This window comes from Chaetodon auriga, chromosome 24 (genome assembly GCF_051107435.1).
Source record: "Chaetodon auriga isolate fChaAug3 chromosome 24, fChaAug3.hap1, whole genome shotgun sequence".
NCBI lineage: Eukaryota > Metazoa > Chordata > Actinopteri > Chaetodontiformes > Chaetodontidae > Chaetodon > Chaetodon auriga.
Window position 1 is genome coordinate 12,518,674 of NC_135097.1, and position 12,098 is coordinate 12,530,771.

A 12,098-nucleotide genomic window follows, 5' to 3' on the forward strand; every position below is an offset into this window, starting at 1 on the left:
TCCAATCAAAGACACAGGTAAGCAGTACCGGCGGATAAGGTTTTCTTCAATGTCTTTTTGTAACAGGACAAATTCAGGAGAGATAGCTCTGACAGCTTGATACCAAGATATCTAACATTACCTGTTGTTAATATGGAGTGTAATTTATGTATTTGAAAGTAGGAAGAGAAATACAGGAAGTATGTACAGGCACAGTGTCTGGAAACATGCAAGTGTTGAAGACATCCAGCATGAAATAAAAAGTTTGGCTAATTCTTATCTATTTGATGCTTTTAGCCAGCAGATTTCATGACTTCATCTCAACCATCCAGCAGTTTGGCAGGCTTTTCGTAGCCAAAAAGCATGAAGTCCCTCTCATAGATCTTGTACAGCTTCCTCCTGGCCTCTAGGGGCACTGTTTTGAACCAGTCCTCCACAGAACCAGAAGAAGTCACGTTTTCATTGGAAGGAGGGATCTTAACGTCATCCTGCAGCTTTAAGATCTTAAACAGCAGTTCAGCATCCTCTTGAAGGGTCTCTTGATAGCCAATAAAGTCATACCTGAGAAGTAAAACAAAGCAACGTCAAACTGCAGGTGAGATGAGCATAATTTGTACCAACATTGAATTCATTGGTCATTTGTGGATGTTAAAGGAACATTCCAATAATTTTACACATCAAGATGGAACAAAAAACACCTTGATTGAGCTAAATTAGCTTCCAGTTTAGCCAATTCATGCATCAAATTCTTGAAAGCCTGACATTAAAGTGACTTTAATAATTTGTAATTTTAAGACCTGGCCCTGGTAAATGGGTCTGGAGCTGGGATGTTAGAAATACTGAGCTGATGGAAAAAAAAAAAAAAAAAAGCAGTTTCAAGTATAATTCTACTGTTGAAAAAATAAATCCATTTATATTTCAATCTATTGCTTTGTTGTTTAAAGATATTGATTGGGAAGACATTAGAATCGGCCTGTAAAAATCCACCACATCTAATTTGTGTATATTTGCATGATGGCTATTCCTCCTCAGGTCAATAAACCCTATGATTTTCCAAAAACAACACAGACATTACATTTACATCTACGAAAAGGTCTTACTGTATGGAGCAGGGGTAGCACAGGCGGTACATCTGCCTCCAGTGGGGCTCATAGGGACGTCTCCTCTCTGTCTGTGGGTCTATCAGGTACTGAATAAAGTTGTAAAATGAGGGCTGTTTCTGGGATTCCTCTGCTGTCGCCTTCCTCTTGTCCACTGCGTAATATGAACGACGCGTGTTCCCATAGAGGCGCAGTATGCTGTCTGCATAGCTTTTAAAGTATTTACTGGGTTTCTGGAACTTGGCCCGATAAGCAGAGATGAGACGGACAAATGGGTCCCGGACAAACATGAACTTGGTGTAGTGCTTCAACTTTGCCTGTAGTCAAAACATAAGCACACATCAACCTAAGTCACACTTACCCTGTTCTGTTAGGTCAATCTACTCCTCAAACAAAGGTGAATGTGCTTTCTATTTGTACTTTATGGACATTTCTGAGTCATTGCATGAGCTGACCTTTATCTCTGCTTCTGGTAACCTGCTCAACAGAGTCAGGTTATTGCTTTTGTGAACCAAGTCTCCAGGTATGGCCAAGATCTCATCATATGACTTGTTCTGTTTGAGGAAGAGCAAAACCCTTTTCCAGTTGGTACACGCCACCTGTAGGTACGAACAAGACAGAGTCTGAGACCATGCAAGCAGCTCTGTGATGCTGTACTTCGGCACAGCGGCCGCTTTCAGCCAAATGCTAGCATGCTCATAATGCCAACATGCTCGCTGGTCATATTTTACTCATGTGCAATTCAAAATCCACTGTGAAACTGAACCAGTCTTCATAAGGCAATGCTTTTCAACACTCTCTTGTGTATAATGTACATAGCCTCTATAGCTGATTCTATTTTGTTAGTGAATTTCCCCAGCGTGGGATCAAGAAAGTGTTATCTTATGCTGATGTTGAACAGATACTCTGTTCAACGTGATGACCATCTTAGTGTGTTAGTATGGTAACATTTGCTAATCAGCACTTAACCCAAAGTATAGTGGAGGCTGCATAGAACGTCATCAGTTCAAACAGCGCCCCCAGTCTATTGCATTTTCATCAACTTGTCATCATGCTCTTGTCTTCTCATAATCATAGACTGCATACAATTCAAACGTATATTCAATGTGTCAGTCCTCTCATCAAGACAGGTCTTCACCTTCCTCGTTCAGGGACTATCAAACCGGCTAACAGCCGGCACTTCGCTTTGATCACAGTCGTAGAAAAAGAGGGTTGCGGTGCTCTCTTGGACTTCTGTTGGGATTGTGGAATACAGAAGTGAAGTGTTGTGGGGCAACAAACTGTTCCAAGTGGATGAAATGACTGCATTTGTGGCACTTTCACACATTAGCTGACCTCTTAGAAATCTAGCCAGTGGTGGCATTTTGTTTAGCCAGTTTTACTTAATGTTTACTTTAACTTTATAATTAAGATTTTCTATAAAGTGAAGGCAGAGATGTTTATAAAAGATCCATTAATTACTGAGTCAAAACAGCTGTCTTTTCATTTTGACCAACTTCTTAAAATAAGTTATCAACTGACTAAAACATGTACATGTAACAGACTTATTATTTTTTTTACATGGAAAGAGCTTTTGATTTCAAGTCACACTCACCAACCTCATGAATCATTTCTTGCAGTGCTGTACGGTCATTGTTGCTGCAGCTAGTCTTCCAATCAAAGACACAGGTAAGCAGTACCGGCGGATAAGGTTTTCTTCAATGTCTTTTTGTAACAGGACAAATTCAGGAGAGATAGCTCTGACAGCTTGACACCAAGATATCTAACATTACCTGTTGTTAATATGGAGTGTAATTTATGTATTTGAAAGTAGGAAGAGAAATACAGGTAGTATGTACAGGCACAGTGTCTGGAAACATGCAAGTGTTGAAGACATCCAGCATGAAATAAGAAGTTTGGCTAATTCTTATCTAGTTGATGCTTTTAGCCAGCAGATTTCATGACTTCATCTCAACCATCCAGCAGTTTGGCAGGCTTTTCGTAGCCAAAAAGCATGAAGTCCCTCTCATAGATCTTGTACAGCTTCCTCCTGGCCTCTAGGGGCACTGTTTTGAACCAGTCCTCCACAGAACCAGAAGAAGTCACGTTTTCATTGGAAGGAGGGATCTTAATGTCATCCTGCAGCTCTAAGATCTTAAACAGCTGTTCAGCATCCTCTTGAAGGGTCTCTTGATAGCCAATAAAGTCATACCTGAGAAGTAAAACGAAGCAACGTCAAACTGCAGGTGAGATGAGCATAATTTGTACCAATGTTGAATTCAGCTGAGCTGACCTTTATCTCTGCTTCTGGTAACCTGTTCAACAGAGTCAGGTTTTTGCTTGTGTGAACCAAGTCTCCAGGTAGGAGTCTGGTCTGGTGAGACTACTGACACGCTTACATTACAGTCACAGCTCATGTTATGAGCAGCAAATGGGAAATGAAAAGTTTTGTCTGCTTGGTCGAGTGAGGTGTGTAGCAGTGCAATAACCCGAGGACACTGTATTTTTGGCAATATTTATTTTTTACACTCTGTATGTAATGTAAATAGCCGCATACAGATGATTTTATCTTGTTTCTCCATTTATTTCCTATTTTGTCCTACTTGTCCTGTCACCTCTACTTTTTATTCGGCTGCTGTAACAACTGAATTTCTTCAGCGTGGGATAAATACAGTGACTTTCTGGCTTGTGTCATATGTACAGTATGTATCAAACATGCTGAACCACAGTCTGAACAGTCTACGTAGTGTCCTGGTATGTTTAACAAGGTATGTGTGGTATTTGGCAAATCTGGAAAACCAGGTTAAGAGCAGTCTGTAGTATCCAGCAAATGTACTCATTTCTGCTTAATCTTACTGTTAGTAGACCTTATATGCTATGTAATATATAATATAACTATGTAATGACTGTCTCATTTGATTGTAAGTTGATTGTAGCATGATCTTCTTAAGTCTTGTGGGAATGGAGAACGGAGGATCTCCAAAACCACATGGATGGCACTGATCTCAGTACATCAGGTTTTCCTTACATGGTCATTCAGTTTTCACTGTGTGGATGTCTTTCCTGTTGAAGCAATGTATCAGATACATACGAGATACAAGCTTGTCAGACCAGTCAGGAGGTTTGCTTCAGTGCACTTACACATTTAATATCTAAGACTGCTTTTGATTACTACAAGTTAATGTTTGCTAGTTTACATAACCACACACCATCAAGGGTTGAATGAGGCCAGTTTGAAATCGCAAGAACATACAAAAGAAATAACAAAGACATCTTTCTATTTTATTCACCTGAGGGACACAGGCTTGAGCGCATTACGGTGGCATCGTACGAGCACCAAACTATACTTGTTCAACACATGGTGGAGGAGTGCAACTCACAGTTCCTGAAGATACGTGTTTGTTTGTTTAAATAAAAATCCCACACTGAAAGCACAGCAATTTACTCAAAACAAGAACATTGCACTCCGGTTTCTCAGATAAATCTACTATCAATAAATAATAATAACAATAACAACAATAATGTGCTTACTCATGAGTGGTGAGATCTGTGAAAAACTGATGCTCCTAGTCAATTACATCACTGAAGCAAGTGCTGAAGCCAATAAGGGTGAGTGCTTTAATCACTGTCACGTTCTGCCACGACGTGGATTCTGCAATACTGTCATTACTGTGATGCCAGTTTCTCTGTTGTTGGCTGCAAGAAACAACACTAAGTCTTTATCCACTCCCACCATGTGAGGAAGTGCAGACCCAGTTGAGGGCCAATAGAAAAGCAGGATTCACAAAGCTGAAGCACAAGAGTGGGTCATTATCCACCTCAAACTTTGACCCATTATATCATTTCCTTAATTATGCACATTTCAAGGTTGTTATTTCAATAGCTTGCTATTGCATGTATGAATATTGACATCAAACCCCCTCCCATGGGTTTTGGACACCCCAGTGTATTCATAAATGACCATGATGATGAAATAGCAACCTTGGAAAGTGCACATTTCTTGTCTTTCTGCTGTTTTCCCCTCCATTTGGTGCTTGTTTGTGTCTCCTTGTTTTTGTGCGTGGGTGTGTCCATTTCAATCAGGATGTGGCAGCCTGGTTTCCTCCCCCTGCCTATTCCCCTGCACACCTGTTGCTGATCCACACCTGTATTCTGCTGCACGCAAACTGCAGCCTTTCACTCTACACTTGTAGATGCGACTGTGATGCATGGTAATACTTTGGCTGACTCTCCTTGTTCTCTGCAATTTTCTTTTGCTGTGTTTGAATCATGCCCAATCCTGTTTTACCTGTGATTCGGGCCCATTGTCTCCTGCCTTCCTAATTTGCTGAGTATGCTTTGATCCTCCACTGCTATAGATTTCCCCCACTAAGTAATCTTAAAATAAAAAGCTCTTGGTTGAACTTTGACAAGGTCCCTGACCCTGACCAGCTGTGAGTTGTGAGAAGGTGTCCAAGACCAATGAGAAGTGGTTTGATGACAATATCCTCATAAATGAGCAAGATACAGAAATTACAATCTTGAAATGTGCATATTTAAGGTAACTGGTCAGTGATAACTGTGTCAAGGGGGTTTCTAAAGGCTTTTCCACAAACTAACATCTGTGAAAGTTGTAGGATGGGGTCCAAGACACATGAAAGGCGGTTTGATGTCAATATATTCATAAATGTCTCTAACTACATGTGTATTGACAGGCACATAAAACAGACATTTCATTCTCTGCGCTCTCAACTTCATCATCATCTTTGGTGATTTTGAGTTGATCAGAACCTTGAAACGTCTGCCTAAATCAGCTTTCCATCATATCCCAAAACTTGGAGAAATCGAGGCTTTGATATAGAACTACTGAAGGTAACGCCTGAAAAAAGCCAACACAAAAATGCTTATGAACTACAACCTTTCATTGACACTTCTGGTTCTTTTAACTTGCTGACAACCTTGGTGTCATGTTCAATCAGAAGGCTACCTGGTAATACTCACCAGTGTGGTGAAAGTGAACCGACGACAGTGGACATCCCGGGGATTGGGATCAAGTGTTTCTTCTTTTCCCAATTGCTGGGCGTGGAGGTCACAGGTCACTTGGATCATCCCTAATCTATTATTAACATTAACAAACATATTAGTGACTAGTCGCATTAGCTATTCATTTGTAAGGGAGGAGGGAGTACCACGCCTTTACCTCTCTCCACGTAACACAAGTGACAGCTGAGGTTTTGTACTCTAATGAAGCATAATCAATGCGTAGACTACCAGCAGTGTTTGTATTGGCTGGGTGTGCACTTAATGGAACTGAGCAATAACATGACAGTACTACATTACAGGCTACAGGCTCCTGACTAGCTACTGGCTTATGTTGTTCACAAAAGTTAGGTTGACAGGGGATTAAAATGCTATACCAAAGAAGTGTTAGCCACATAAACTATTCTGCCATCACTGTTGTCACTAGCAATCAGTAATAAACTCAGCAAACTTAAGATAAATTACTTCGTTAGCATTAGCTTTACTTGTCAACAGTTAGCTTGTAATGCCTTAGCAAGAGGACGTAGATCAACACAAAATGCTAGCAACAGCCTAAAGGCTAGGTTGAACACATGGACGTCACTTGAGGCAGAAGGCAACTTACCTATCAAGGAGTGTCTGCGGTTTTGAACAAGGAAGTGATGTTTGAAATGAGGTCCCGCCTTGATGTGAGGGCTGACAGGTTCTTCTTCTTTGCTGTCATCCATGATTACACGTTACTGCCACCCTCAGCTTTTATTCTCCCTCTATCAGTTTCGAAGGGGAGACAGTATAGTGTCCCCTATTTAGCATAGGCGTGTCATCATTTCCTGTCTGTCACGTGTAAAGTTTGCTGTTCTCAGCCTGCTTAATGCGACTTTTTCCTCTTATTTCCTCTGCCTCTTAATATAGACACTCTGTTTTGGATTCAATGTAAATGTATCCCTTTTATTGCGTTATCCCAGTGCTGTTGCCACTGTTGACTCATTTTTCTCCACACTTTACCTTTCCTGTCTAATTTTGATAATTTCATATTGACTTCAACCATTCATTTTTTTCACTGCACTTCCCAAGAGGGGAAGGGGTCTTCTTCTCTGTCATTTTTAGCCTCTGTGAGGCACTTTGTGTTGCTTTTTAAGTATGAAAAGTGCCATATAAATAAATAAAGTTTGAAGTTTGAAGTTTGAAGATACTTGAGTGTGCTGGGACCCGGGCTGAATCTCCATTTGAATTTTGACGTTAGAAGAGCGTGGTGACATGTAAAATGAAAATGCAATAGATTGAACAATCTGTTTCAGCGGCACATTGAATTGCCAATTGCAAAATGGATATCCATTTGAACAAATAACCCAGAAAGTGTCCATACTATCTCACCTTGGGAATGTAACAGTAGATGATCCCGTAATTGTCATCCACAATGAGGTTCCCCAGCTTGCCTTTTAAGTTATCAAAACTGTGCTTCCCGTTAGTATATGCACTTTTGTCACTGGCACACACTTCTCTTAGCTGCTGCTTTCTCTGATTCTGCAGCTGTTCGATCATCTCTGCTGTGACAAGAAGAAGAAGAACACGTGTTGTAAGTGTCTAAAGTAGTTAGTGCATAGTTAATGTTACTTTGGAGTGGCGTTTCTCTTGAGGAGATGACAGTCTGCATGAAAGCCAAAGGCCAAACATCTGCCTTTTTCAAAGCCTCACTGAAAAGTTATCAGGGTGGAGCTCACAGAGCCACTATTCATGAATCCACCTATTAATTCCCGAACCATTTCGCATGCAGTCGAGCACAAAATACAAGCAAAACATTGGTTAACCCTCTGAACCCCAAGTAGTTTCTGGGCATTTTTGCTCTTGTCACATTGTTAATTGCTGTCAGCACCTCTATGGAATGTAGGGAGCAAGCAGTAAAACACAGTTATAATGCTATAATTGTAAGAAAAATGCAAGTAGCATTTATTCATTTATTTTACAAAAACAGAAAACAGAAAAAAAAATAAAAAGTGCCCACAAGTGTTACCAGGATTGGAAGAAAAACTGGAGGCTCGACATGCTTGAAATATTTACATTTTTCTAACTTGCAAAACATCTCCTTTGTCTTCTCCCCCAGGCTGCTGCCTCCTTCTCCTGCAGTTCTTTCAACTTGATCTGACGCAAATTTAAGTTTTTACAGTTTCTGGCAATGACAAATGCTGTAATTTGGGTGAATTTTTAAGAAAGGGCTGTGGGGTTCAGAGGATTAAACAAACCGTATCCAACCTACACAAACCAAGAGCAGGATACACAGCAGGGACAGTGAGAAATTCAAACACACTCACGCACAGGCACACACATATACACAGACAAACACATCATACGCATACACGTACAGACACATATTGTACCTTGCTTTCTTTGTGACACATCCCACTGGTAAAAAGACATGATGACTAACATGGATGCCAGAACTCCAAGGAGCCACTGTAATTCCCTGGGTGCTGCCATGGCACCTGGAGTTGTACAATGTATCAGCCATAGTCAATGAGCCAGAAACAAAGAACAACAGCACAATGAGTGGATGAAATTTTAAGGACACTAACAGTGAGTAAAAGCCATTATCACTTATTGATTTTTTTAATTGCATGCATTTCAGTGTTCTTCAGTTTAACTAAATCAAACAAAGTCTATTAGTACAGAAACAACAAGCATTATTTCGATGCTCCTGCACAGTAGATTTCCAGCAACCTAAATATTACTGATAGTCAATCATCACAGCACTCACCTTGGTGCAAAGTTCTCTGACAGATGATCTGATTCTCTCAGAGAAGACCACTGATCAGTACCTCTGACTACAGAAACATGCTTTCAAGTAAGTAAAGCAAACACTGTAAAGATGGGGACAAAACAAATATAAATATGCAAATAGAGCGGTGCAGCAGTCAACATTGACCCTGTAGCAGCTTCACATGGTACCAAGGCATGCCACTCAAGTTCTGAATGTTTTAGCTGATATGTGGTTCTTGTAAAAGATGAGTATACAGTGATTGTCTATCAAATTATTGCCTAGGCCACATATAAAAAGCATCAATAGTATTAACAGAGGAGACATTTAAGTCTAAAACCAACACAGCATTTGCTTTGAATAAGGTCAGCTTAGCATGTCACACTGCCCCCTGCTGGACTAAAGTGGCTGTGCAGCACATGTTTGACCACTTCTCTGCAGCCCAGCTATGCAGTTGTTCAGGCCAGGCAGCTCAGCTAATTAAATTTTGGCTTGGCTTTTCTGTGACTTAATATATACGTCAAGCCAAGGCATTTCGTCTAACAAAGCAACAGCATCAATTTAACCTGTGGCAGAGTCGACGTATTCAAATCTACTCATTAGCAAACTGTAACAGTGTAACACAAGGTGGAAAAGAGAGTGTGAACGTTTCGCCTGGTGTCTCTAATCAGAGGAGCAAATAATAACAAGAAGACAGTGTCATTACCTTGGAAATCAAAATTTTTAAGAGGTCTCCTCCTGGAAATTCTGCTCGTATCTGACAGAGAAATACTGATGGAAACGCAAGTACAGCACTCCCTTTAGAGACTGTTGCGAACTATCTTAATGCTACTCATGTCTTGGGGGAAATAAATTGGCCTATATAACATTTAGAGAACTGTTAAAAACACAAGGGGCCTTACCTCAAAGTTGCTGAATAGCCTTGGATGAGTGAGTGGACAGGACCAAAAGGAGAAAATAGACCTTTTGTTTTTCAGTAGATGAAAATGGAGATCTGCTTAGATGGGGAGTAAAAGAGTGTAAAGTCACTGCTGAGTCTTTACAGTCTGTGCCTTCGTCCTCGCTGTTACATCTCTGTTAGGCAGAGCCTAAAGGAGGGCTCATGGCTGTCATCCTATCAGTGATTCACACAACTCTACTCAACTTTCAAAAGCATGTCATTGGCTACACGAAGCATTCCTCAACCTTAAATCACATTGGTGCATGTAGAAAATATATGTGACAAATGTTGCTCTCACAGCAATTTACAAGCGCATGGTGCTATATTTAGAAACAGGCCTGTTTAACTAGCAGGTGTGTGGTATGGAATGTCCCAGTAAGTGGAATGTCTCCAGCTTCAACATAACGCAGTGCAGCATCATAGAGACTTGAAAAACCTGAGCATTTGATTGAGCATTTGAGAAGCAGCATGGGTCGCCTTCTGTGCAGGCTACTCCTGCCTCCATCTAGGCTGAACCCACGAAACTGGCCTCTTCCTCCTTGTAGGGAACACACTCTGCATCAGTCTTTGCCCCCATGTGGAAGTTGCAGGCTGCATGGGTCCTGCCTCATTAGAGGTGAGACGTTTTGAAAAGGCTCACTCTCACTGTCATGCTTTTGAGTGTTAGTTTTGTTATTCGCTGTTTTATGTTGAAATTTTACCTTCTGTGTCATCTTTTGCTTTACTTCCTGTGTTTTCCCGCCCTTTTGATTGTGTGATTTGTGTCACCTGTCCCTCATTTGTTTTGTCCTGTGCCTCGTTACTTCTCCCTCCCCAAGTGTATTTAAGCAGGTGTTTTTCCACCCTTTGTCAGATTGTCATCGCTTCATTCATGTCTTTCCTGAGTGTTTCCCTGCCCTTCTTGAGATTTTGGACTTTCTATTTCACTGCACTTAACTTGTTTTTCATTTGTCAGACTTGTGCTCCCATTGTTGGATTTATTTGCCTCGCTACACTTATCAAACTGCACCAGCTCTGCCTTTGTTCAGTCCGCATTTGGCTTCAAGCCTTTGTTTCCTCCTTGGCAGTAAATTACCTCAGTTGTCTCCCATTAAAATTCGTCTTGAGTTGAGGCGACAAAACCCAAGATCTGTAAAGTTTGCACGTAAATGCAGTTTATCTTTGTGGATTATATTGATGCTGAATTGACAAGAAAACTTTCGACATGTGTTACCTTTTTTCATGTGTTTCTAGAGTAATGTGGATTGGGGGAGTTGTTAATGTCATATTCCTAAGGAAAGTTTGCCATATTATTTTCCCTAGAGAGTGAAGGGAGCTTCATTTTAATTCAAATATTTTTGAATGTTTTTTCACTGTCACAGAAACATTAGGTAACTGCTATAATATATAAAATATGTATTTTCTGGATAGAAAGCACTATAATACACACTCAAAATTTACAGTTGCTCAATTGATCAAACCAAGAAACTACGAGGAGCTTTGAGTACCAAAAGTTGTTGTTCATAAGGGTAAAAAATGCAATAAAAAAAGACCAAAAAACACCGTCTGCGGGCTTTAAAGTATGAGAACAACAAGGATTGGATTAACTAGTACATTGAGTAAGTGACTACAATTGGGTGGTCAGAATTTTATTTTTCAATCTTTTTTATCACTTGAAGGATATGTACACATCACTTACACCTTATTATGTAATTGTGGTTTTGAAAGGGGCTTCTTTCAAGAGACACAATTGGTAGAAGAGAGTGATTATGGAGATGGATAGGTGAGGTCGAATAAATGCAGTCATTGGTGGATTGTGTTTCTGGGCCTCCTGAACGCACTTGTACTTGGCAGATTTGTCGCTTTTCCCTGCGTGTGATGCACTAAAATCTCTGTAGCATATTTCACAAACAGCATGAGTTTGATTGACATATGGATAAGCCTCTTCCCACTTAGTGACATCCAGTTTAGCAGGTACTCCACCCATCTCACATTCATCCTTCCTCTTCTTCCCTTTTTCTTTTTTTTTAATTGCCAGGTCTCATGCTGAGTGAATGACTGCTTGTCAGCAGATGTCACATCTAATTTTCAACAGACTGCGACCTGCTGAACCAGAGGGAAATGTAGTAAACACATCAAATAGGTGTTTATGCCTCCTGTCAACATTATCATTATTATTATTGTTGTTATTTTATGGAAAATAGGGGAGATTTACGAGTATTTAAACAATGGTAGTATAGTTGCATGGGTTTGAAACTGAAACCACGTTGTGAAAAATTAAAACTTATAGGCAGTGAGTGACAGCTGACCATTTTGCTGTTTTGTTTTGTTTATTACAGACTTATTGGATGCTTCATAATAGTATTTTCCC

At 40.3% G+C, this 12,098-nt stretch overlaps 1 protein-coding gene across 1 annotated transcript; it reads right to left on the reverse strand.

Moving 5' to 3' along the window:
- Positions 1-299: 299 nt before the first annotated feature.
- LOC143317466 (carbohydrate sulfotransferase 12-like) lies at positions 300-8,531 on the reverse strand. Its single transcript, XM_076725621.1, has 5 exons — positions 8,432-8,531; positions 7,431-7,603; positions 1,535-1,678; positions 1,080-1,396; positions 300-540 (listed from the first exon to the last, which is right to left on the reverse strand). Exons 1-5 carry the CDS (start codon positions 8,529-8,531, stop codon positions 300-302), a joined length of 975 nt encoding a protein of 324 aa, XP_076581736.1.
- Positions 8,532-12,098: the final 3,567 nt, after the last annotated feature.

What these genes read in the sequence shown, in the direction of transcription:
- LOC143317466 (XM_076725621.1), bottom strand. Translation starts at nt 8,531, where the DNA reads ATGGCAGCACCCAGGGAATTACAGTGGCTCCTTGGAGTTCTGGCATCC. An exon ending in TGTGTCACAAAGAAAGCAAG is followed by an intron (nt 7,604 to 8,431) that starts GTACAATATGTG and finishes TTCTTGTCACAG; the next exon opens with CAGAGATGATCGAACAGCTG. An exon ending in TGCTACCCCTGCTCCATACA is followed by an intron (nt 541 to 1,079) that starts GTAAGACCTTTT and finishes TTTACTTCTCAG; the next exon opens with GTATGACTTTATTGGCTATC.